This window comes from Thunnus thynnus, chromosome 13, assembly GCF_963924715.1.
Source record: "Thunnus thynnus chromosome 13, fThuThy2.1, whole genome shotgun sequence".
In the NCBI taxonomy this organism is placed as follows: domain Eukaryota; kingdom Metazoa; phylum Chordata; class Actinopteri; order Scombriformes; family Scombridae; genus Thunnus; species Thunnus thynnus.
The window spans coordinates 25812040-25839544 of NC_089529.1; the positions used below are offsets into that span (position 1 = coordinate 25812040).

Here is a 27505-nt window from a genome sequence, read left to right on the forward strand (position 1 = left end):
TCACAGCAGAACTTTGTCTTGTCATAGCCGGAAAAACTGTAATAAATAGCTGTAATAAATAACAGTAATTTTATTTATGGCTCTGTTCAATTTAGGATGTAACTGGCATACTAAATGTAATACAGCCATTAATTTTTATAAATAATCCCTCTGCTCTTCCTGCTATGACATGTCAAGATCTCTTTGGGCCTTTTGCAGCCTTTTCTTGTAACCTCTCCTAATTTTAGGGGACCAAACTAAGATGAGATAATAGATAAGACTTTACTGATCCTCTGGGGGAGAAAATGAATTTTAGCAGTAAGACACAGGCTAAGTTCAACTATTTGAGTGAAAGAAAAGGACTAAATACAGTAAAGATATTGGATAATTTACATAATAAATGTGTATAAATTATATACATGGCAATACGACAATGAATTGCAAAAATACTATATACATATACAGTATGTGTGGGAATAATGAGTCCAGGAGTGCAGCCATGGTGTCTGCATGATAGGCAATAGAAATATCAGAATATAGGTAAGTATGAATAATAAATACAACATAGATATACATCACATTAAAAATAATACAATAATATAAGGTACAGTAATACTGTGATACATTATATAATAAAAAATCCAATCAAATATACAATACATTTTATATCTTCTATAAGTGTAAGGAAATATCATATTTTAGATTTCCAAACATTCCTTTTGCAAATAGTGAAATATTCCAGTGAGAGAAGGAATTAAGGAATTTGTAGGCATATAGCCCAGTGCATGAGTAAACCATTATACCAAACAGGTGCTAATGAACAATGGCATAATATTTTGGTTGAACCAAGATCATGAACTGAAACAGAAAAAGCTGTGTAGGGGGAATAAAACTGCGTGCCAAACTAAAGAGATGAGTGACAGTTTCATCTAAAAATGCTGCCGAATACTAAGTAGCCTAGAGGTATTGCTATCCATAAGCAGTAGGAGACAAATAAACTAACTTATATAAAGCTACCCCATTGAATATTTGGTTTTAAATCCATAACACTAGCATTGTAAATATATTTATGTGGACCTCAGGCAGAGTAGCTGTCGTTTCACAGCAGCTAATTGGGATCCAAACAAACATCCACCATGTTTCACAGATGAGGTGGTATACCTTGAGTCATGAGCTGCTCTCTTCTTCCCACCACACTTTTCTGGTGCAAGTTGATTTTCGGCTCATCAATCTGTGACTCTTGGTTCCAGCGTTCAGCTGGTTCATTACTACACCATTTTGTAAACTGCACTCTGGCCTCTCTATTCTTGAGGCGTGTCAGGGGTTAGCATCTCTCGGTGAACCCTGATGAAGACACAGAGACAGAGGCAGGTTCCCTCTGGCCTCTCATGAACCTTGACCTTGTGGGCATTTTCGGCATGTAATTCACAAACTAGGCTCAGATTTAACAGTTATTTTCTCACATTGCCACTGTAGTTGCATTGTAGAGTTCACTATGACAATCAGCTTTTCCTACTTCTTGTTTTAGGTAGGTGAGCGGGGTCTGTTTCACAAGAGAATCAATGTGAGCATCCTGTATATCAGAGGATATACAGGATGCTCACAAACCCCTCTCATCTTCCCCACATTGCACTGCCAGGTGTCTTTGGAGTGCAGGGAACTGGCATGCTTTTCGAGGTTAAATTCACAATAATTGGCACCCTGTTGCATCTCCAGTTTTTGAGTCTGCATGAGTGAATGGTTATCTCCTGCTGTGATGTGTGTGGTATGTATTCATGACGACTTAAGGTAGCACAGTGCCATTAAATTGAGCTATACTGGGTTTGTAGAAATCTATATCCTGGAGTGTGCTCTTCACCTGATGGTTGTAAAGAGGTTTTTTTTTTTCATGTCTAGCTGTTCTTCTCTTATTTACGACAATGGTTGTCTTGTCTGTGGTGCAAACTACTTGTTCAATTACTTAGCTCCCCTGTGTGCTTTTGCTTCTTGACAAGTGTTTATTTCAACACAGCCAATATTTTGGCTCTGATGAACTCTATCTCCTAAAAATTATGTTTTGCCATAGAAAATATGTTTTGGTGATGCCAACTGAAATTAATGTTTCTTATCAACAAATGGGGAAACATTTTTTTTATGGCCATATCTGGTAAACTAATGTATCTGCAAAACGTTCACTCCTTGACAACACATTTTATTTGTTTTTGCTATAGTATTCCCTCTCGCAATAAAATGGCCGTTTGTAGCAACTAAAGCTTTATTGAAGTTTTTTATTGTTATATTCAGGCACTCAAAGAACTCGGTTAAGGTTAGGGAAAGGTTGTGGTAAATCACTGAATAAGTCAACACTGACTTTAAAGGATATGGCTTATTGTCAACAAATCTCATGTGCAGAGCCAAACCAACAATGAACTGATCTACTTACAAGTATTGTGTGTGTGTATCCAAAGCCTGATATATCTTATTCTTCCGCTCCGTGGACCTCTGTTGTTGTCCAGAAACTATCAAAAACACGTTAGTGAGCCTCACCGCTGCACTGGGTGACATGTTCCTTCTGCACAAAGATTACGGTCACGTTAGTTTGTTTAGAAATGGCTCCAAAGACTAATAACAGTGATCACATTTTCAGTCTCCAGAGAGTAGTTCTGTGTAAGACAGACGCCACTGAGAATGCATGCATACAGAGCTTCACTACCAAAGTTACTAACAATGTACAATGTAGTATAAAGTCTAGAGGTTGTGATTCTGTAAACAGAACCGTGTTCCTGCACATGCTCAGTGTCTCCCTCCGATTAGTCTTTTTTTTTTTAATGGTTTCTGTTATGTTTGTAATGTTGCTGTTTTTTTTGTCTTTTAATCTTTTTTCTCAAATTTTATGAAGCACATTGTATTGCATCTTTCTGTATGAACTGTGCTATATAAATACAGTAATAGTAACTTAAAGGTATACTATGCAGGATTTGCCATCGGCGTTTATGAACACACAATATTCAAAGTTGGCCCTTCCTCCCTCAACTAGTGAGTGAGAGAGAGAGAGAGAGAGAGAGCAGTGGTGGTGGAGCGAGCTAGAGAGTGAATGAAAAGAGTGGGCAGCAGAGGTGAGAACAAAGCCGTGAATCAGTTAATTAAAAAGTAATTTTCTGATTGTTTAATGGTGGTCATGTTCTAAAGCACAAATAAACACCCCTGCACGCCTCCAGACACTCTGTGTGAATACAGAGAGAGCTTCATCCTGTCCACTATGGCCTCTCTGCTCTGTGTGCGTGTGGCTCAACCCCGCCCTCGGTCAAACAGACCAACAGCTCTTTATACATCCATGACAAGGAGACAGAGAGCAGAGCGGAGCACAGGAGAGAGACAGAGACAGCAAAATAACCTGCTATGCTGCGAGTCCTGACCTCACACCCTGTGTGCTGTTATTGGCTGGGGGCTACACACCCACTGGCCAAAGAAGCATCCCGAACACAGCAAAATAATAAGAAAATAAGAAAATACAGGCAGGGGGCAGGGTAAAGGGTGCAGATAAATACACCGCCACACACTTCTAGTGGATCATAAGGGATGACTGAGAGGGATTACTTTTGTATGAGTCTATACATTGTTTTTTTTTTAGGACAGTCCTGCATACCTGTATACCTTTAATCAAAGTGTAGACCTCAGGTTCAGGACTTCTGACAGCAGTGATCTGGTTTAAACCAGTTTCCATCATGTCTCAGGTATTTTGGCCCAGAGGAAGAAGCTGTGCATCAACCTTAAATCCCTTCCTCTAAATCTCAAGCCCCTAGCAAGCAATCTTGGAGTGCTTTGTAATCCTGAGTTTGATTCTAACTTCTACATTAAGAATATCACCAAAATTTGGTCTTTTTTTTAGAAATATTAACATACTGCAGTATTTTCTCACACAGACAGATAGTAAAAATGCATTTGTGGTTGATTTTTTATCACATAAGCAGGTACAACCACTGCTCCTTCATTTCACCATCCTAGCCATCCCTCTGCCTCAAAGATTACACCTCTGCATTTCATTTGAAAGCCCCAAAATCACCTCCCTGACAATTTTATTCCTGTCTAATAAATCAAAGAAGCACTGCGGTGTTAGTCGTCTCTAGCTGAAGGCCTCTGTTGCTGTAGCAGTTCGAGCCAACACTCTAATTGCAAGAACAATTAGTTGTAACAGCCCCACAACAAAGTATTAATTAAGCAAACAAAGACAGGAGCTCTGCTACCACACAGATAATTGAGACCACAATGTCAAAATATTTGAACTGGAAAAAAGTATTTCCCCCGTGAAGGCAACCATTGTGCTGCTAATCTGCAGATGGGAATTTGAAATAGGTCCCTGTACAAATAAGCACATAAACAATAACATGAGGACATTTAATATGTGCTATTTTGTAACAGTGAAGTATTTCAAATAATAATAATTTTTCATTGGGATTTAATTTTACAGATCACATGACAGCTGCAAGATCTAGAGACAAACATTTAACATTCAGAAGTGATTTTCTCTTTGTGGGATTCCCACTTGGATAACAATATAAAGAAAATAGTGAAATTTAAGTCTCATGATTATATACAGGGCTGCAATTAACAGTTATTTTCACCATTGATTAATCTGCCAATTATTTTCTTAAATTAATAGATTCATTGTTTGTCTATAAGATGTGAAGAAATTGTGAAAAAAATTTCTTAGAACCCATGGTAAGGTCTTCAATTTACTTGTTTTGTCCAACCAAAGGTCCAAAACCTAATTTTTTTTTTTAAATATGCTGTCACATATGACAAAGAAAAACTGCAAATCCTCACATTTGATAAACTGAAACTAGCAAATATTTGGCCTTTTTGCTTGAAAAATTACTGGATTATCAAAATAGTTGCTGATTAATTTTCTGTAGATCGATTAATGGATTAATCGATTAATTGTTGCAGCTCTAAATATTTATGTCCTTATCACTAATTATTATTTGTGAGCCCCTCACCATTGGTTATTTTTGTATAGGAGACTGGAAATATTTAACAAAGAATGTAAATTATTGAAAATTTTGGTCGACACTGTCAGGAAATTGGAAACAAACCTGACCAGCTTGAGTAGTTCAGATATACCATCATTTATTTATGCAACAATCAATTCCTACTCCTGTATATGAAACCCAAGGCTGATTTGCTTTTCTTGTATGATGTAGACTATATTATGTATTGATTATTTAGTTAAATGTGGGTTTTTTACTGCATCATGCATGTAAGTGAATAAATAGACTTGAACTCAACACCAGTGCACTCTCAAAGCATTAAAATGTTCTCTTAGATAACGGTGCTTTAGTGCTGAGGTTTTACCCGATGGTCATTGAATTGACACTTTTATGCACTTTTATGAGTTACCATGGTTTTCCTTCCACTCCACAGGAACCTGAAATCTTCAGTTTGCATTAAATGAACAAGGACATACGACAACGGCTAAAGATAAGCGTTTATATCTCCTCCAAACAGCCACATTTGAGAGAGGAGGGCTGTTAAGAGAGCTGGTTGTACAGACAGTCTTTGCCCTAACAACTGCTCCACTCTGCTTTTACTTTATTTTGGTCTTCTTCTGGCTACACCCCAAAGTCTTTCCAAGAACTGTGTATCTTTCAGCTGTTTTTTTAGTCTCAACATGATAAATCATAAAAATGGGCCCATTTCGGAAGTCTCTCCCTCGAGGCATTCATGGTGTTGCATTTGGTTGTACACATGAAAAGTGATGGAAGTAATAAACTCGGCAGACCTGGCCAATCACAGGTAGTTCTAGACCCTGGCCCAGTTTTAAGGTCCCTTTTTACTTAGCAACTGATTATAACATAGCCTTTCTATGTTATTAAGTCCATATGTTTAGATAAGGACGGTACTAGAAATCTAACATCATTGTTAATTCAGTATTTCTGCCTTTATCACACTCAATTTCCAAATTCGCCTTTGACTATCACTGGTTAAACATCATGACTTGACAAAACAGGTGAGCCCATCGGAGAGACGAGGGGCTGCAGTAAGTTCAGAAATGTCAGTAAAAACAGCTGGACGGACTGGTGTAGAAATCTTTAGACAACAGAGATTAAAACTAAAGAGTTTGAAAATTGAGTTTAAATGAGAGAGTTTGTGAATATTATGCTGTAAATACTGCGGTGGCAAATTTTGATGTCAGCTGAAGCTGTAACAGTTCACCAATCAACAATCACCAGGGCTTTGACTTCTAAACACAATTGCTGAAGTGGAGCCAATTTGTCTCAGAATATGAAAAGTAAACCCCAGGAACATGCTTTATTTTTTCAGAAAGACAGATGAGAGAAATACTAAATGAGAGATTGCATTGAGCTGCAGACTTTGGCTCTCTATGTATGTTTATCTTATTATAGTGACCTCCAAATATGTTAACTTGGTCCACCAAAAATATGTTGTTATCAACTGGGAGCAAACTGCTGTTCATTAAACAACATTAATTATGAAATACCAGTCTCACACTTTAATATGATTTCACAACATACTGTCCTGTTCCTCATATAGTGTTTGAAACCCTTCTGCATCTAGATGCTAACGGCGATGTCACAACTGATGTCAATTAAAGTCTGTGAGGGTTCAGTGCTCAGGGCTTAGGGGGGGGGGGGCACTGGAACTGACCATTCACTCACTCACTCACATTTTTGATATTATGTCTAACTGACAAGACACAGATTCACAACAAACAAAATGCAAAATGGAGGAGGAATAAAAATCCAGCAAGTTTCCTCACCACCTGAGGTTGCATCATATGAGAAAAACTTCCTCCACAAAGTGATAAGCATCAACTTGGCCTTCGTGACATTGTCAGTTATTTCCATTTCCTACACAAAAATATAACAGATAGGTTGCTAGAAAAGACATGTTACAATCAATAAACAAAATAAATCAACAAGTAACAACAATCTATATAATACTGCATCATCTCTGGTGCAATACATCAAATGGTAACATTTATGTTTAACACTGTACATGGTCCCAATAAATATAATACAACAACAAGCTTGCTCTGTTCCAAATATCTCACCAACACGAATCTTCTTTTAAAAATAAGCTGAAGACATTTTTATGTAATTTTGCCCTTAATTAATGTACACGTGTGTGAGTGTTCATGTACATATGCATGCTCTCTGTCTTTAATTATGCTTTAACTTTTCTACTGTTCTATTACTCTGTAAAGCACTTTGAAATTGCTTTATATAACATTATACAAAACATATTAATATTGCGCTATACAAATAAACTTGAACTTTAATCTGCAACAGATTTATATGGTAGGAACATTATATATATATTTAAAAAAAACGATGACATCTGAGTACAGCAACTGGAAGCGTTAAGGGGAATGATTGTGGTCATGGCAGATAAACTATAGTTGATGTATGATTACGGTTAGGCGACTTAAACACTGGGGTAAGATTAGGGAAAGGTCATGGTCAAGATTTTAAAAATGTCAGTTGCAGGTCTGTGATGGGAGATAAAATCTGAACGTCTACACAAAAGTGGCAACACAATACATACCCATCCACCACTCCACCCTCTACACCCTTACTTTCTGCCTCCCTAAATATAAGATATACTACTTCCTGTCTTGCCTCTGAAAGTTGCCAATGGACGTAACCTGTGGTTATAATAGTCCTATATTTATACCTGTAACTTATAACATGTTATAAATTTGTTTTTAATTGGTCTCATGTGACACTTCTGCAGTTTGGTACCAAACTTAAAACCACACTATTACAGGAATAGAAAGCAACATGAGAACAGCATGTGGTCCTTAGAGTCCACAAATTTAGCATTTGGCAAAAAGATGGATCCTTTTAACAAGTTGGTTCCCTTCATGACAGTGTGGCCCATCATGTCTGTAGCTTATATGCTTGTAATTACAGCCTCCAGGCATGATCACTCAAGATGTGTTTTTTAGCAGCACAGAGAAGGCTCTCCTGATTATTTTTAATGCGACGGATGCTTTTTGCATGATCCTTTTCAGTTACTGTGTGTCTTCTGCTTTTTTCCATTTAGGGAGACTGCATTGAATGTTGCAAATTGAACTAAGTTAAAACCTAAGTGTAAAAGAGTACAGATGATTGATTGAATTTATTTATGGATTAAACAGAAAATAAACATAAAAAACAAAAATCCAAATAAGTGAAAACATTTATGTCCAACATGGTCTCAACAATGCTTTTTTTTTTTGTATTGTGTGATTTGATTGATGGAGAATACGAGCTCTGCGGGAGAGAAGAACTTTGCTCTTTAAGTTCAAGCTGCTAGCACAAAATGTTAGATCACTGAAAACTTTTTCGTTTTAGTTGCACTGAAAACATCTCAGTGTGACATCAAGCCATTACACAGGAAGATAAAAACTTACAAAACACCAAAGTAGAGATCCTGCTGGTGGAAGCTCATTCATAGAGCTGGATCTCCGTCGTAAGAGCTGAATTAACGCAGGAGGTGGTAGAGTGGAGGTGGGATGCATAAAAGAGCACGTAAATGACAGCCAAAAGCAGCTGAGCTAGGGACATTTTTAAAGTCTGGCAGCAGTATGATGATTGCCTCACTGAAAATATGGAGCCATTTGAAAAGCTGCAAACAACAGCTAAAAGGTTGAAAGAGTGGAAAAATCTATAAGCCCAGAAATAATTCCTTCTGATTGTGATTCAAAATGGTTGCAATGGTTCGTAAGAAAGATCGTGTGATTATTCATTAGATTATTTATAGAAAATTTCTCCCACTTGATTTTCACATTATAAATAAGCTTAGTACAAAAGAGGATTCATTGAGACAGGTGATACAGAGCAGAGCAAACCTGTCTCAGTTTGAGGCTGAGGCCAATGCAGAAGCACCTTAAAGTGCAATACCACTGACTGCCACTAGATGCTGGTTCCAAAAAATCACTGGCTCCGATTGACTCCCATTCAAAAAGTGTCAACTTCTCTCTAGAAATGCTAAGTCAGTAATTTTTTTCAATGAATCATTATGGTCTCAATGGTCGCTAGATTTGGGCCCTCTAATTAGTGTGCTTGTGGTCATTTTGGAAATTATTGCTCCATTAATAAGATTTGAAGACTTATATTAGCTTGGACGGTTGCCTTGTGGGCATTGATTGACAGCTGTGAGTGACAGTTGGCTCACCTGCTGCTCTCCCCGGCTCCAAGACTCACACTGAGTCGTTTATTGTTGCAATATTTTGGTAAAGTTAATGTTACTTGATTATGAAACCTGCTCTGCTAACTCAATTTAGCTGCAGTTCCCAGTAAGTTATTATTCACTTCAGTCCGAGGTAGCAGGGCGTGTTTCCAGAGTGTTAAAGGCAACATCTCACACTCATTATTCAGAAGGTCCTGGCTCCAAACAGAAAAGATGGTGCCGACCATAAGCAGCAACTCTGGGCTTCAAACCAGCTCCAATGCAAACCAATGTGTGACGTCACACCTCACTATGTCCATCTTTATATGGTTCACATCGAACGAATATGCAAAATGTTCACTAACAATTTAATGTGTTTTTCCGACAATATCCTATTCCCTATCAGTATTATACATTTTCTGGCCAGGTATCTGGTTTGAGTACTTACTCAAAGTGTGCCAATGGTTTTCACAATGTATATCAAGACACCAATGGGTCACAAGATACTTAGGAACAAGCTAGGACTGAGAAGAAAAAAACTTTTTTGATACACAAAATTCTGTTTATTTTTCTGTCGTTTCTCAATCTTTTATTATTGTGAAATATTGGAGAATTTTACCTCTTCAGGCCTCTAAAAACTATTAAAATGAAACATTATGATAAAATAATATCACTATTACAGCTCTTTTACAAATGCAACCTGTTTCAAGTCATACTGTAGGCACTGCTTGGCTATAAAAAGTCACAAGCCAAAAAGGTTGAGAACCACTGGCTCAGTCCATTCCACTAAACTTGTAAAGATACTGACATATATGAAGGTTTACTTACAATATGTGATTAAAATTTTTCAGGTAATTCCACCTGCAAAAATGTTTCTTGGCAATCTTAGTTATGGAGATTAGATCAGAATGTGTTTTCTGAGAAGATAAACTGTAAAGATAGTTAAACATTAGGAGTGTTGCACTGAACGGCTGCTGATGAACAGGAAGACGTATTTGTTTTGTCGGTTTGTACCATTAATCCACAGTGAATGTGTGAGTCTACTTCTTCCTTTCCAGAAATAATGTGATCAGAGTTTTGGCCTTTGCTCAAGGATTATAGGAGCCATGTGTTTCAATTTGAATTTCACGTATTTAATTTGTGGATCTGAGATATTTTCATTGCTTAAAAAAAAAAGTTTAAACACTGAGACAGCACTGAGTCTGAAAGCGTTCTGCATGCAGTTGCTGTGCTGCTATTCGATGTCATTTAAGAAGCAGCGGAGCCTCAGACAGAGGCATGTAAAATGGAGGACAGGGGTAAGCTATAATCTCTTCCCCGTGACCCAGATGAAATTCTGAGAACAACCAGGGTGTTGGCAGGGCTCAGCCCACGTCTTAGAAATACCTCCCTCCACTAGTACACACAACTGTGATCTGTGCAAACACAATTCTCTGTGGATGAATGGACTTTGTACACCCTCAGGAACACAAAATGGCAAAGCCTGTTACCTAAACTGACAGGTTATATAAGAACTGCAACTATTAATCAAGAACCATTGTGTAGAAACAATGTAAAAATGATGTAGTCATCTTTTTGGAAAGTCAACATCTAAATAAAACACCTAGTTTTGAAGTCTATTTTGTAATTTTAACTGACATAGTTTATTTTACTAGATAAACACAATGACTATTATTGAAATAGAGCTACATCACAATAGTATACATTTATAACTGCATTAAAGATTAGAATGAAATTGTCGGCTGCACTTGAATTATGGGCGTTTATACCTCATCCATTGTATTCTTCCACCAGCTGTTGGTTTCAGTTGGGTGGTCTGTTGTTAGTAGCAACCACTACTTGCTCAGTTTTGTTATTTTTTGACATATGTTTAGATTACAACATGCAGAAGACATAATGTCGTATGTACACATAAACATAATGTTCTGCTCTCTCTAAAGCTGGTTAGACACTGTGTGGACTTTATAATCCCAAATTTCAGAGTTGGGCTGATTTTCTGCCAGATCAGTTGTCATTTCATGTGCATTTGAGGGCACGACATCTGATTGATTACCCAAACGATCAACGATCTGGCTCTCGGATGATTGGTTGGATTTCTAGCATGTCAGAAAGTTTTGGTTTCAGTTCCATGGTCTGATTTCCTGCAATTCAGCATAAAGTTACCTCAATATGCTTGTTCAAGTACAGAAGTAAACAATAACAAACATGCCACATGGGCTAACTATTAGTGCTGTGTTTTCTATGGGAAATTAATGTTAATCTTTACTGATGAAAGGCCTACTTTGTGCTTTGATAAAGCACAAACAATGCCACTAATTTGACAGCTAAAGCTAGTTAGCAACCCCTGCTTATATATATTAATCATATTAATTAAAGCAGAAATATTACACTGAAAACCTTCAGGAGTATTGTGAAAAAAATGAATATTGATCTTGGCTTCACGTTTCTTTTCAAATGCCTTATTTTTATTTTTGCATCTGTCTTGTGAGCTGTAATTTTCTCTTTTTCCCTTTTTACCCACAGTCCTCAGAGTTCAGACACAGGGTTCAATGAGCCACCAAAGCCACTCGTTCATCATTTTATTCATTCTCCATTTGTTAGACAAATGGCTGAAAGCTCAAATTTCCTTGTTTTCTGTTGTGTTCAAAGGCATAAATCTGCAATCAAATGATCTGTGTTTCTAATGATGTAAATTTGGAAGAACAATAAAAGGCTGAAAAGCTCCAGTTTTACTGACTAAAACAAAATATTATTGTGATAATCAGTAAGTGAGTTGATTACCAAGTTGTTGCCTATATAATTATATTTGGCCATCAACTGTTAATCATAAGCGACTGAGACCACAATGACTTTTACATTATTGACTTAAAGGAGAAGTTGACACTTTTTAAATGGGAGTCAATTGGAGCCACATTTTTTTTTTGGAGCCAGCATCTAGTGGCCTTTGGTGACATTGCCTCAAACTGTGGTAGTTGCTGCTTGAACTTTACTTGTATGTTATTCTCTCCTAGCAAACACAATGTCAGAGCGAAGTGTGTCGTTGCATGGAAATCAGCTGATACTGATAAATGCTGTTATCTGTCACTGTACTGATCATCTGAGAAAAGTTTGTTGGAGGGTATTTGTACCTGAATGTTGCTGACAGAGAGTTCAGACTCTTTCACAGGGCTATGATGTGTTGCATAAGGGGAGGAGGGCACAAAGAAATAGGCAGTCACACAGCTAATTGACTTTCTTTTGTTCCCTGCATTTGAATTAGAGCTGTGCAGTCATATGGACTTCTGCAAGAGTAACTTGGCCAAAGGCACAAAAAGGAGATCAGTATCTTGAAATGCCTCATAAAGTCCTTACAGGGGAATACCATTTGAAAAATTGCCTTTTCAGTGGCCATGAATGCAGCTGGGCTTTGAATGGGAAAAAACTCTCAATGCAAGATAGAGAACAAGTTGGAAAGTTATAGTATATACACCTTGCAATGGAGTTTTCCAGGTTTGATGCTCACTATCTGGATTGTCTGAATGTTGGTGTGGCATTAATTGCTATTTAAAATTAGGTTTGTGCAAGGTTAATTAATTGTGTAGTCATGAGTGTGGCAGTGATTTGCAAATAAATGTGGTTTGCAAATAAAGATTTGTTAAGTAATATTAAATTGCCAAGATGTTTAAAGGATAACTCCACCAAATTTATAACAGAAAGCCTGCATTACAAACTGGAGTTGTGGAGTGTGAAAAACGTAGGCGCTTACAAGGCAGGAAGGTCTTTGAATGGGTGCTATTGGTTGTATTATGGGAAATATAGCATGCAGGGTTTTTGGAGCATGACTTGTTCTAGCAATTTAAATACAGAATATCTCAGCCTCTGCACTCTGATCAATTTTGATCTTATTTTTAAAAACCTTGTGAGTCTCCAATATGTATGGAAGCACAATACTAAAAATCACAGAAGAGAAAATATAATTTCAAATTCAAATGTTGCAGTAAATCTGTACATTTGTTTCTCTACAGGATTAATGTTATAATACATACGCTGCTAAAATGTAACATATTTTCATGCATGGCTCTTGTGATAGCAATGTTGGTCTGTCAGTTGGTCCACCAATTTGGTCCAGACTGAAATATCAACAACTATTGGATGGATTGCCATGAGATTTTATACCTACAGACATTCAAGACCCCCAGAGGATGAATCCTCCTGATTTTGGTGATCCTTTGACTTTTCATTTAACACAACTGTGAGGTTGACATATCGTTATAACTTTGGGGATCCCCTGACTTTTCCTCTACCGCTACTATGATGTTGACGTTTGTGGTTGTAAGTGAGATGTCTCATCAAGTAATTGCCATTAAAATTTGAAGAGACTTTCATATTCCCCTCAGGATGAATTGCAATAACTTTGGAAATTCCTTAACTTTTAATCTAGTGCCATTGTTAGGTCAAATTTTGAAATGTTAGCATGCTTACACACTAAACTTAGATGGTTAATGTGGTGAACATGTCACCTGCTAAACAACAGCACTGTCGGAGAGAAGATCCTACTTACTGCAGGAATGCCTCGCATCGGTGTTAAGCTCTCATCGTAGCAGAAGGCATTAGCAAATTAACAAGTATTCATCTAGATTCATTCTTTTGATATGTGGAAAACTTCACATAATAAGAGATACACATCAGTCTTTTCTGATATTCTGCATGCTATTCTTGCATAGCTAGACTGGCATAAACTTGCGTGATTACACTGGTCTTGTATTGGCAGGAAACACAGCAGTAATGTTGCTTCCTGTTGCTTCCCAGTCAGAACTCTGGTATCACTGAGCTGGCAGGAACCACCTGCTGTTTGAAAGCACCATTGGCATAGACCCTGATCTGAGCTACAGAAATGAAGTCAAGGAAAGTTAGTAACACGCAAACTTTTCTAATTGCAACCTTACACCAACTCTCTTATCGTCATCAATTATCACAGTGTGCAGAAAGAATTGACCTTTCACCATTATAGCAGAAAATTCCAAGTCTGAAATGACCCTATATAATTAAGCATTATGAAACCTAGTGCATCTTAAATTTAAACGATTAGCTATTCTTAGAAAAGCATTTTCTGCTGAAATACACTGTGAGAAATCAGGAAATGCACAAGAACCTGTCCATTTGGCAAAGGACTAAAATATAATTTGAGACAATGCATTTGGAGTCATATATTCAACAAACCACCAGAATAATGCAAATAAGTACCTGAGAGTTAAAAAGGAAACCAAACAACAAAGGAGAGATTTTAATTCACATCAAGTCACGCTTCCAGATAGTCAATACAGCAGCCAAACAGGCAATGCGATAGTGTTCAAAGGTACAAAATGTTGTCCAGAAGAAAGACTGACTTATAGCATAATCTTAGAGCATCCACAGTTGTGTATTTTGTGTTTTTTTATACAGAAAACAGTATCAAACATTAGGCAAAGTCATCTCATGACAAAACCAAGAACATACGCATGCAGTTGTGTTTTTTTCATAATATTGAGCTTGCATACAAAGGCAGACAGATTACAAAATCAAAATCACATGTTGGTTGTATTCATTATATATTCATCAGAGAGAGAGAGAGAGAGAGAGAGAGAGAGAGAGAGAGAGAGAGAGAGATCACTGTTGTGTCAAGGAGTATATTGAGATGTCAACAAGGTTTCACAGCTGGTTTGTGCCTCACAAGTCAATGTGGTTGAAGAGGCTGATGTGATGCATTAAACACTTCATTCCACAGCTTTGAAGGTCTGGGACCATTAAAATATTTTTCCCTAAATGAACGGAATGTAATAAGTCAAATAACACTTTGTCAATAATAAAACTATGGGTTCAAAGGATTAAATAATATTACAAATGGACATTAGGGCTGTTCATCAAGATCCAACAGCTGTAATTAGTGAGATAAAATGATGTGATTATAAAAACAGTCAGCCACACTGACAGAGTCGACATGCTCCTAAGCACAAACATGCCCGGCCTATCACTTACAGTGAGGTAATGACAAGAAGCCGATAGCTGAATTGCAAGCCTGACAGGAATCCTGAACGTTACGTAAGGACTATTTGTATGGCGTTTCTGTGTTACCAGTCAGTGCACGGTTCAAATTTACAAGAAAGGTGAGTGTGGGGGCATGCGGAAAAGATCATACTGCAAAATCATACTGATAAAATCACAAATACATGGCATGCATCCCAGCCTACGGATCCATGAGGACAACTCAAGTTGGCGTGAGGGTATAAAACTTTAACATATATTATTGAAAAGACGAAGAAAAAAAAAACATAAATAATTCAACAGGTTAAAAGAAGTCGAAGTAAAAGTTTAGTTATCTTAGTATATGACTTGTTGGACATAGCCCCTGGTAGTTAGCTCCTGGGTTGTGAGTTCAACCATCTCTATTCCCAAATATGTGTGCCCAAATACAGAGCTTGAGATTTGACATATGAACAATATCAACAACATGGAGCACTAAGGTGCACATTCTCAGAGGAGTTACTGTGGAATAGAAGGGGTTAAACATGTACATTCTGTTTGATACATTTATAGTGGAGCTGCTTACATAAAAAATCAACGTAACATATGCAACAACATAGTAACAATATACATACTATTATATTTAACATATATTGTTGAAAAGGCTATTATATTAAAAATTCTGCCCTTCTCACCTCTGCCCATCTTAGCAAAGCTTGCATTGCACGATTGAACAATCGCAGTGACTTTAGCAAGGGCATGTTTGCCCTTTCAGCAGCAAACTTGAACTTCAGCAAGAATAGGCTGTTGTAAACAATACATGCTTTTGTTACTTTTTTTTTTTTTTATTATTTGACGTAAACTTTCCGTTTTTAAAATTCGGCCCTTTTGACATACAGAAGGTACATTTTCATCCACATTACAGTTGAAAATGCCGTCAGTGAGTTTTTTTGTGTGGAAACTAATTTTGTCCAGTGTAAACAATAAGCTGCACACACACACACACACACACACATACACACACAAACATACAAACACATACAAACACACACACACACACACACACACACACACACACATACAAACACATACAGACACACACACACTCACCATAAACCTGCCCAATCATGTGGTATTGTGGTTTCACAAGTGATTTTCGCCAGGCAGGTCACCCACTGAACTTTCCAGCTGTGATCAACAACGTTCTGTTGTTGATTACAGCTGGTCTCTATCAAGTAGGCTCTTTACCGTCTACCCAGTAAAGTAAGCCGGTATGATGTGATTGCTCTGTACAGTGACTGGGAATGTTTCCACCTCTGAGCTGATATTATCAACGTGTCATCCATCAGGTGCATACTGTGCAGCTGCTTTACACCCATAACCCTCTTCAATTTTAGACTATTCACAGACTCTTATTGCAGTCATTCAGCTGAATCTTCCAATCTGACTCAGAGGGACTCTGCTAACACCCTGCATGGCCATTTGAAAGACACTGTATCTTGTCCAAATCCCTGGTATTTCACATACTTACTCTTAAGAAATCTGTAAGTGAGTTTTGAACAGAGACAGACAGCCAGCCTTGTGCACATGACCCATTTCAAAATGCATTTCTGATTTAGCTCTCCTTTTCCTTTGCACTGTAAATACGTAAGCAGCTATTTCAAAGTCTGATAGAGTGACTGAATGGACCAAACACTTGTGAAACCTTGATATCAGGGTCACCACAAAACTAGGCAGCTCTATAGTTTAGGGGTTGCATTGAAATATCAGTGAGTAATCCAAAAAGGTGGCAGTATGACACCGTAGTCTATATGGAGACACACAGGGAATCATAGTTTGTAATATCATGAATGTTTACTGTCAGTAGCCTTGAGGATGAGTTTAAGGAAAATTGATTTTTGTATCGGTTCATTTAGTTCACACTCGCCAAACAGTTTGCTTATTGGAAAGAAATTTGGTAACCTGTCATCCTGCAGCAATTAGATGAGCATCAGTCGTCCTAAAATCCTCTAAGCAGAACGTATGGCTATTAACCGCCAACATCTGTCTCCTTATACTCATACAGCCTTGAATTTTGGGGTTGTTCTGTGTTAATCGTTTTTGGGTCTGGTCATGGTACTTTCTCACTCCCAACAAATTGCACTGCAGTTTACGAGGACCGAAGGCCTCGGTATACTTCAAAGTGCTTGTCATATCAGAAAGGGAGTCGGTGAGAAGAAAACAGCTCTACATGAAAAAGGTTGAATACAACACAACATCATCCGCCAAGGTGCTGATGTCGTCTGACCAATCGAATACATGAAAGCGCATATTCCTGGTAGATTACTTTGTAACATGAACACTGCATGTCTACTCTTTACCTGGCGAATGTTGCAACAAACAATTATATGTTAAATCCTTCCTCGTAAGATAAATTGCTGTGCAGTGCTTTGTCTTCTGATAAGCCTTCAATGAACTTCCAGTGGTCAGTTTCACCAAACTTGCAACATGAGATAATTTTCTCTCGTGTCAATTTTGACACATCAAAAAGAAGCACCATACTTGTGATCCATGTGGTTGGACTGTAGCACTCACAAATTTATCAGCAATTTGTGATTGACAATCTTTTGTGAACAGGACACTGTCACCATTTGCAAATGATACATGTATGCAGTGTTCGCAAATGGAACATATTTTGTGAAATGGTTCCCTGGATTGTAATTTTAAAACGTCCCCCATAACGCAGCCCCTTGCATTTTTGTAAACCAAGGCAGATTTCAATCTGAATGCCCACTTACGCAGCAATTGGCCGGGTGTATGGAGGTGTGTTAGTAAGGCAGGGTTTTAACTTCTCTTTCATGCCCGTTTTTTTTTTATTCTTCATACAACTACTTTGGTCGCATTTCTTGTGTGTGCATCATGAGCGTAACTTCTGAAAGTGTGTGCTGCTACCCAATTTGTACAAGTCATCATGTTGAAACAAAACACAATTCTTGGAGAGAGACTGAGAAGGCAGTGGGGTGTGTGGGAAAAGGTTTAAACACTGTTAGACTTTAGATGTGATCCAACCAACAAGTCTTCCAAATTGAACTACAAAATACATTCTTTTAAATTACCATCCAGTCTGACACACACATTTATATACACTTGATCTAAGACCCCTGTCGACAGGGCGACGTCATTTGTTAGTGTCTTCCAAAACCATCAAAAGTGATTTTCTGATGTGATATCACTATAGTTAAGGTTTGGTTAGGTGTATGCACAAAAATGACTTGGTTTAAGATAGTGGTCATGATTAAAAGAAATAATGTGGACTGTTGGTAAGAAATGGGGAGCAGCAGTCGTCACAGTCTGATGTTTTGTTGACCCATCCAACCATCTTGACCTCTTCCCTCTGCAGACTTTGTGCCTCTTTAACAACTTTACTTTTACCTTCTTTCCCTCTGACGGCCAATTCCTCCGGCAGCTAGAGGTCTTTATCACATGACATAATGTGTTATTTGGACATTTACTGAGACAACTGATTACGTTGTTTTTCTCAGAGGACAGTCTCTGGCAGACAACATGTCTCTACATAGTTTGTTTGTAGCATATTGAGGTCTTAATTTGTGCAGTATTTTAAGGTTTTATGTTATTTGTCACAGATGTCCTATTACATTGTTCTCACCTGGCCAAATGACTAAAAACAAAGTGATGAAAACACCAGCCTACAACAAAGTGCTTGTTGTTGCTGTGCTACCAACAGTTTTACAATCATATTAAAGTGCAACATCTTCATTTAAAAGCTGTGGCTGATTTGTTTATCCAGTTGCTCCTCCACAACACAGACATATTAGTGTTAAGCTGACTGAATGGTTGTAAATGGAGGTTTATATGAGAAGATGAGAACTATTCCACCAAACATTTCTGCATTCTCTAAATGTATGAAAGTTTGCTACATCCTTTGTTAGAAGCTCCACTCTTTTACCTCATCTCCTGAAGTTCTGTTTTATATTTGTGCTGAAAAAGTTAAGCTGTTTCAGGGATTGATGAATATGCTTTTCTCCTGTGGTGAATTAAATAAGGTAGCTGCTGTAAAAGATCTAATTGAACAGAACACATTTGTTCCTTTTATCTTCACTGATCATACAAGAAATCAGAATTATGAAGCTTGAAATTGAACATTACAATGCCCACCATTCATTTTGTTAATTGAATTTCTCTTAAAAGAAAAAGAAATGAGCAGCAGTGCAACCCCTATTGGACAGTCCCTCCAGGATTTCGCTGAGTTTTTTTTTGTGATTGTTGTGATCAAAAATGCTTGCTTTTGCAGTGGCTTTTCTCAGAAATTGCAATGCTATTTGCAAAGTTACTGCAAATTTGCACTTTCTTCATCATGTTATTTCCCCTGAATGCCTGATTCGATCACGTGTCACATTGGTTGTTTTGATTGAACTGACACAGGGAAGTGCGACAGTTGGTAGCCTAATTCTCATGATTAGACCACATTTCCCATAAACCTCCTCACTTCCTGTTTTGCTGTTTTTGCCCCCAGGCATGGGGTTTGTTTTGATGATGAGAGGAGTCGTTGAAGAGCCTTGCTAACTGTAAATGAGGAGTTATTTTTGTTGATAAAGCAAGTTTTGGTTGGAAAAGCTTACTTTGTTACTTACAATGCCTTCAGCAGAACTCCTGTGAATCTGACCTGGTCGCACACAATATCAATATAAAATACAGCATATTGATGGACATGTTGGACTTGTCTTTCATTCTCATTGCAAGGTATGGACATTAAATTTATGATGATATATTGATGTCAAAATCTTCCCTGTAGTACCTTTAATGCTGAGAAATTGCAGGAACTTTGCAAAATTGCAAGCCCCCGCAAATATTGCAGAGATTGATTGATTTTGCATTAGTTACTGTGATCACAAGATGGCGATTTCCTGGAGGGACTGATTGTGTTGTTGAACACAAAAATAAGGTTTTGAATATTTTCAGTTGAGCCCTGCTGAGGGGAAAGATATTCCCAAAAAAGGTGTCACAGGTCACTGTAGCCAACACGAGGAAAATCCAGAGAATAAGAGCTGGGAGGAGATAGGAAAACAAAGGCCTATCCTATCTGGTACAGCAAGGGAGGGACGGGGGCCGACAGGTTGGACGACAGGATGCGGGTCTTCAGTCATTTAATGAACCAGGTAATTCATTGGTCAACGTGTGCCAGCGCTCTATTTTCTTGTCCTTGTTTTTGAGGCAGTCAAACCAGTGTTTGAGCCTCTCTCCGTTTGCATTGATACCCAGAGATACACCACCTGAAAGAAGACACAAGGAGAGTATGTGTCATATGTTGAAGACACAATGTCCACAACACTAATGTTTCACATTAGAAAATCATTATCAGGACAAACAGCTGAAAACAGGCACAAGATATTGTTATGATGCATAGTACTTTCTATAAAAACATTGTTTATAGGTTGTAACTAATGGTTAATAAATCATTCACTAATGCTGACATGAGCTCTGATGACATCAACGTGGTTACAGAAGTGGTGACGTGTTTCATATCCAAGACGATAGACGATATCATTCCTGCGGTGAACTTAAGATCTTTCCTAACCAGGAACTGCAGGTTGATAAAATAATCTGTGAGACTCTGAAAGCACACACCTGCCTACAACGAAGGACTCAACTCTGGGGACATGTCACTGTACAAAGTAGTGTCCTACAAGCTCAGACAAGTGGTGAAAGTGGCTAAGAGGCAGTACAGGGATAAAGCGGAGGCTCAAATGTGCAACCGCGATAACAGACTCGTGGCAAGGACTTCACACCTTGGTTGATGTGGACTCTGCGCCAGTGAAAGATTTAAACACAGTCTATGCATGCTTCGAGGCCAGCAGCGCGAGTGCCTACACTGCATGCAACATGGCTAATGTAACTGAAGCGGGCAGTGATTGGTGAGGACCGCCCACTCTCTGTCTCAGAACACAATGTGAGGAGATCTCTGAGACGTGTGAGCAGCAGGAAGACAGTCGGCCCAGATGGCATCCCTAGGCGGGTGCTAAGATAATGTGCTGACCAACTAGCCCTGGTGTTCACCTCTATTTTCAACGTCTCCCTGGCCCATTCTGTCATCCCTACATACTTCAAAATGTCCACCGTTAGCCCTGTACCCAAGAAAACCGATCCAGCCTGCTTAAATGACTGTAGCACTGACATTTGTGGTGATGAAATGCTTTGAGATACTCATGAGAGACTTCATCTGCTCATCTCTGCCCAGCTCATTAGATCCCCTTCAGTCTGCCTATAGGAGTACTGATGACACTATCTCCCACGTCCTCCACCCCGTCCTCTCCCACCTGAACATCGGAAAGGGGAATTATGTGCGCCTGCTGTTCATTGATTACAGTTCGGCGTTCAGTATTATAGTTCCCCTCAGACTGGTCACCAAGCTCAGGGACCTAGGGTTGAGTTCCTCACTCCACTCCTGGGTCTGGAGCTTCTTGACTGACAGACCCCAGGTGGTGAAGGTTGGAGCCTGCACCTCCAGCACCCAAACCCTCAACACCGGCACCCTCCAAGGCTGCGTCCTGAGTCGTGTTGTTGTCTGATGTTGCATATTTTGTATTGGATTCGGGCTCGAAAATATACAGATGTATTTGAAAGATTGACATTTCAAGTTAAGAATGAGAAAAAGAAGAGAAATTTCTACCACTGTTGTTTGTTTACATAGGTGCCGGAGCAGGAGGGAGTCTGCCGAGGGGGCGTCTTTCAGAAGCTAACCAAACAGAACAGTGTCGGTGGGGGGGGGGCCCTGAGTGAATAATGATTTGTTGTAATTTGATTATTTGCTTGTTCCCTAAGGTATCCATTGTATTATGAGGGGTCATTAGTTGTCACATTGCAATTCTTGGTAATAGTTTTCAGGTTGTTTGGGGACAGAGCACCTTTGGGCATGCTGGCGGCTGTGTGTTTATGAAGTTGGATACACAGAATCAGCTCCAATGAGATGCAAGATGGTGGATGGAACTGAATTTGCGAGCATGTGTTTATTTACTGCTGCTCAGTGCCAGGCAAATATGCAGATCATCAGTAGCCTTGTCCCAGACCTCTAAATCAACACTTATATGTACGATTTTTTCCAGTGATTTAAATATGTCAATAATTGACCAATCAGTTTTGGAGGTTGGATTAAGAATGTGGATCAGGCCCTCAGGAACTGTTCTGGGCTGTGAGGTGATTTTGGCATAGTGGCTACACTTGCCATTGCAGGATCATGTGATGCACACTGGCCCAGAAATAATTCTTCCTGTACACAATCATAACAAAAGGAGCTGCTGTAAACATATATACAAACACCCCAAAAGGACTCTTTGTATCATCAGAATTTGACACATTATTTTGTAAAGTGCAGAGGAGCCGTATCATTGAATTATTTTCATGCTTATTCATGTGTGTGAGGAACCAACAAGTCAGCTGGCTTAGGAAGAGGAAATCTCTAACACGCATGCTCTCAAACAGCTCAGCTGGAGAAGAACTCTAATGTGCATGCTCTAAGCACCCCAATAACACAGGAGACCAGTGGCCAACTTTCATATGAATAAATGGGGTGCTATCTTGGAGAGCAGAACCCAGTATTTATTGATACATGCATGATGTGGACCTCCTCTTCCCATATAGCTAGCTCCATGAAAAGTAGCGATAAAAACATGTCCACGAAGATGGTAACAAGTGGTGACAAGTATGGATGAGATCGACACAGATGCACAGGTTGTTGTAAGTTGACCTACAGAAACAGCAAATCTTAAATTGGCATATCCAGTAGCATTGAGTCAAGAGCAACTGGACTTGTTGTAGATTCTTGAAGACTCTCCACCAGTGAGTCAGAACTGAAAAAACCTTTTGGATGAGAGGCGAAACATCTTTGAGGATCTACAATGAGTCCAAAATGACTGAGAATCTTTGCAGATTTAAATTGGCATATTTCTTTGCTGTGAAAAACCTTAACTGTTCCTTTATTCATGTTTTTATTCATGCTTTTTATTACTTTGTCAAAGATCACTTCCTAACTGCTTTGAAGCATGTCTGGGCAGCTTCCATGTCCACGGAAAATGATGTCATTGGGACAAATGTCACTTGCCACTGATATTAAAAAATTAGTCCTTCTATATGAGTCCTATAACCATGATGTCAGGCTGAATAAATTAAGTGAAACGAAATGTTGGCTCAATCTGATTATCAGGCCATGCCACCAAGAACTGAGAGCATAAAACTTGTCCTTACTATAACGCTAATTGATTCTTTGCAAAGCAATCTTAATTGTAGATCCACTTACTAGCCTTTTCTGAAGCTTTCAACCACATCTCACAGTTTTCATCAGCGGCTGGAGTGTGATTGGCTGAGTTTCAATGACTCCAAGTGGACCTTATTTTGCCAAACTAAATTTCCAAGGTATTCAAATTCTTAAGAGGCTTTTTTCAAATCTCTCATACGTTCCTTTATTCATATTTTTATTCATGCTTTTTATTACTTTGACAAAGATCACTTCCTAACTGCTTTGAAGCAGGTCTGGGCATCAGTGCAACATGCTCAAACTGACATGAAAACATGATGGTAAGCCAGATAGTTCCCAGCGTGGCTCAGTACTTGTTTGTTTCCCAGCCTTCAGCTTTAGGAGGGGCCAGGCAGATGGTAGACTCAGTTGGACAGAAGGCCAGTGGTGCTGCTGATGCTGCTGAAAATCAGTCAAGCTATTTAAGCTTGTCCCAAACCGTCATCATCTATGATGAAAGCAAAGCTGGCACTTTACACCTGTGCTTACCTATGAAATCGTTAGACTTGCCAATGTCGTAGTCCCACACGGTCACCTCCAAGGTCTTTTTGGTGAGGTCGGCATATTTGATGTCATAACAGAACTCCTATAGAGAAACAGAAAAGGAGAATCAGTATGACAGAATATAATGACAATAATATATCTCATCTTTTCAGATCACCAGAAAGTACAAAGCCTAAGATGTGGGTTTAAAGGTGTTGAACATGTTAAATGAGAATCCATTCTGCTTCACCACCTTCATAACAAAACACTCCTTTGCATGGTGTTGGGTTTGCATGAGCATCATTACAAACCTGAATGCAACTGACATTTGTTTCATTTTCTGGTGAAACTGATTCACACAATTCTGACAGCCTCATTGAGTTTTAATTTCTTTTGTTAATGTTGATGCAGTAGTTGCTTCTCTCACTCTTAGGGAATCATTCACTACATACTGAAAAGTAGTTAGACACTCAGCCAGTCCTATTAGTTCAAGACACTTAAAAAGATCCATTCAGTATAGAACAAGTGTCAGAAGTATCTTGATTATAGAACAGAGGACATAAAATCTGAGATACACACAAGGCTACTTTAACAGAATGACAGAATAATCAATAAAGTACACTGTCCACTAAATGAAACAAGCATTTTTCTCTGATTTGCAGCACGCGAAGGAAGAGCATATATTCGGCATTGTAATCTGTAGTTCAATTAAGGTTGCTGCTCCATTTTAGAGAAATCAATGCCTTGATTTGGACCCTGTTACTCAGCTCTGACAGAAAGGCCTAGAGGTGATGAAGGAATATGGGTGGAAAAAATGTCAGAGGAAATGTCAGGCCGCTGGCCTGTGAGTGTGTTTGGCCAGGGCTGTCTACTTGTAAACAGGCGGATACTTCCGAGCCAAGCTACCCTGTGCCACAAAGCACTGAGGGGCCTGCTCAGCCTTCAAAACATGTTTGGCATCCTTTCTGCAAAACATGGCTGGGTTCCTAGAGACTAACAATGCATTTCTGATTTCAACAAAATTTAGAATCAATCATTTTGCTCACAAAAGAAGCGTGCAGCTTTGAGCCTGAGCTGCACATGCTCAGTCTGGAAGAAAATAAAGGCTGATACTCCATACTGAATTCATCAATGTAATGCTACAGCACAGTGCAGTTGCTTATTTGCACATCCAGCAGACAGGGAGAAATGTAAGCATTCATTTGGAATCTTATTTCTGTCCATCTGATGCATGCAAGTCCAATATTCACTCTCCTCTTAGCAATGTTTTTTGTCTCTACTAACGTAAAGGTATAAGTTGCTTTTGAGCTGCTAAATGCTCTACCATGTTCACCAGCTTGTCGTTAACGGTGACTTGTCTGTCTGCTGTTTGGTGCTCGTAGTGTACAGTGGGTTTTTAGAGCTTTTGTGTTGAGAACAACTGCCTGCTGCAGATAGAAATGACCTCGGTAGAGCTGAGGGGAACTGCAGAGTTGGTGAATCATCTTTTCCTTTTGTTAATCCAAAATATTGATGGTGTAGTTTGGTCTGAGGAAGTGGGGCTTGTTTCCAGAGTGTGAAATGCAACATCCCATACTCATTACTTGGAAGGTCCTGTCTCCAAGTGGAAAGATAGCGCTAACAATAAGCTGCAACTCTGGTCTTCAAACCGGCTCCAATGCCACAACTCGCTACGTTCATCTTTATATACAGTCTATGATAAGTGCATAAAAGCATGTGACAACACATTTTGCCAACTCTTCTGGTGGCCAGAAACATGGTTTTCTTAAGGGCCTTTAAAGAAATGTTGGAGATAAAAGCAATGGATGACTGCAAGAAATCCTCCGAAGTTTCATTCTGACACTGTTTTAAAAATCATCTGCTCACCACCCTAATCTTTGGTGGGATACATCATATAAAGATATTCAGTGGATGAGAAAATCAGATAATGAGGTTGGATAAAGTATCTGTGCTGCCAAAGAACAGCTGAGCTATGTCTTAACTGACAAGCATTTGGCTGAGGATAACTTTTATGGCTTATTCTACCTACGTCCACAGACACCTTCAGTTGTGCTGCTCTCTCCAAAAGTCAGCTTTAGTGGTGAAATAAGAAAAATGTGATTCTTTCCAAACTGACAGCCTTGCCCTCCCCGAATGGCTTTTGCAGGTCCTGGGGTTATGGATGTTGCTCAGCACATAAAAACACAGGATAAACACTCAGCTCAAAAGCGAAATTGGAGCTGCAAGATTTCTGCGCATTAGCCGTGGTTTATACCTCGTTGAACTCCGGATTGAGCGTCTTCTTTTTTACAGCAGTCTTGTGCTTTGACTTTTTGTTCTCGTCAGGCTTCAGGTACCTGTAGAATAGCAGAGCACAGGAGGGAAGACTTAATACAAGGCTTAACAGTGCTGATCTCAAAACTTTTACTGCTGCCTATTTTTGTAGATGGAACAAAAACAACAAGAAGAAAAAACAGAAAATACTACAGTGAAGCTGATGTTTTATGTGAATTGTCTGAGACCATTGTTAAGTATAAAAAGCCTCACATACAATATAAAAGGATTTGTCATTTTCTCAGCTGTTATATTGTTCTGTCCTCCAGAGGGTGCTGTGGTACTGCCCTACATTCAACCACATGGCTACATTACATTACACACATTACATTACTACATTTTCTGACTTTAATAGACTCTTCCTGTGCTTTTATTACAGACATTTGTGCTAGTCAGTAATACATAGATGCTGTTGAGTCATCACCTCTCAAAGCAGCTCCTCTCTATCAAGACTGATGTCCAATACATGGTTAGTTTAACAATAAAATTTCATTTTATTGTCTTGATGGGATTACAGAGGTGAGGATGCCTCACCTCATCACAACAAGACACTTCCAAAGTCGATACTGCTCATACATTACAAGAGTGGAGATCCCCAGTACTTTATTGAGTTTCTTTAAACCCTAATCCTCGAGTCTAGTCAGTATGAGGTTTTTATTTGGTAGGATTTTACCATAAGACTATTTTACCATAAGAGTTTTCAGAGGCTATTTCGCCTCTGATTGTGTTCCTTTAGGACAATTGTTTGTGTTACCGGCTTTCTTTTTAGTTGTTTGGGTGACATTGTGTTGTGAAAAGTGCAATGTACCGTAAATAAAAGTTGGTTTGATTTTAACATGTACAATTCTAAACATGTAAAAGTTTAAGAACAACATTGCGGTTATATCAGTTTTAGTTTGCATTCACTGCAGTCTGTGAGTTAGTGGTGAAAACAGATCATTAGAGCCACTGTTGCTCTGGGTAAAGGTATATATGTGTATGATTGTACAGCCACTGTGTGTGTGTGTGTGTGTGTGTGTGTGTGTGCAGTTTGGACCTTCGTTTCTGCTGTGCCTTCATAAATGATGCAAAAGGAAGCACAATATATCAAACCCGGCATATTGGATGTTGTGTATTACCTTTGTCCATTTGGCAATGAGCTTTTTGGGCAATAATGCTCAATTTGATGTGGTGTGTTTCAGTCCTGCAAGCAATTACAGTAGTTCGTCACATTCCTCTTTCCTTTGACGTGCTCACTGGACCCACACAGACTTCAATTTCCCAAGGTAACATAGAGACTTAAAGGGAGGCTAAGTGGGTTATTGCTCACAA

At 38.8% G+C, this 27505-nt stretch overlaps 1 protein-coding gene across 1 annotated transcript in view; it reads right to left on the bottom strand.

Moving 5' to 3' along the window:
• Positions 1–14362: 14362 nt before the first annotated feature.
• Positions 14363–27505, bottom strand: part of doc2b (double C2-like domains, beta) — a 143484-nt gene continuing 130341 nt past the window's right edge. Inside the window, exons 7-9 of the mRNA XM_067608823.1 lie at positions 26136–26217; positions 23888–23984; positions 14363–20381 (exon numbers count right to left, since the gene is read on the bottom strand). Of these exons, the coding sequence (XP_067464924.1) occupies positions 20248–20381; positions 23888–23984; positions 26136–26217 (313 nt within the window). The 3' untranslated portion in view covers positions 14363–20247. The remainder of the gene's footprint in view (positions 20382–23887; positions 23985–26135; positions 26218–27505) is intronic.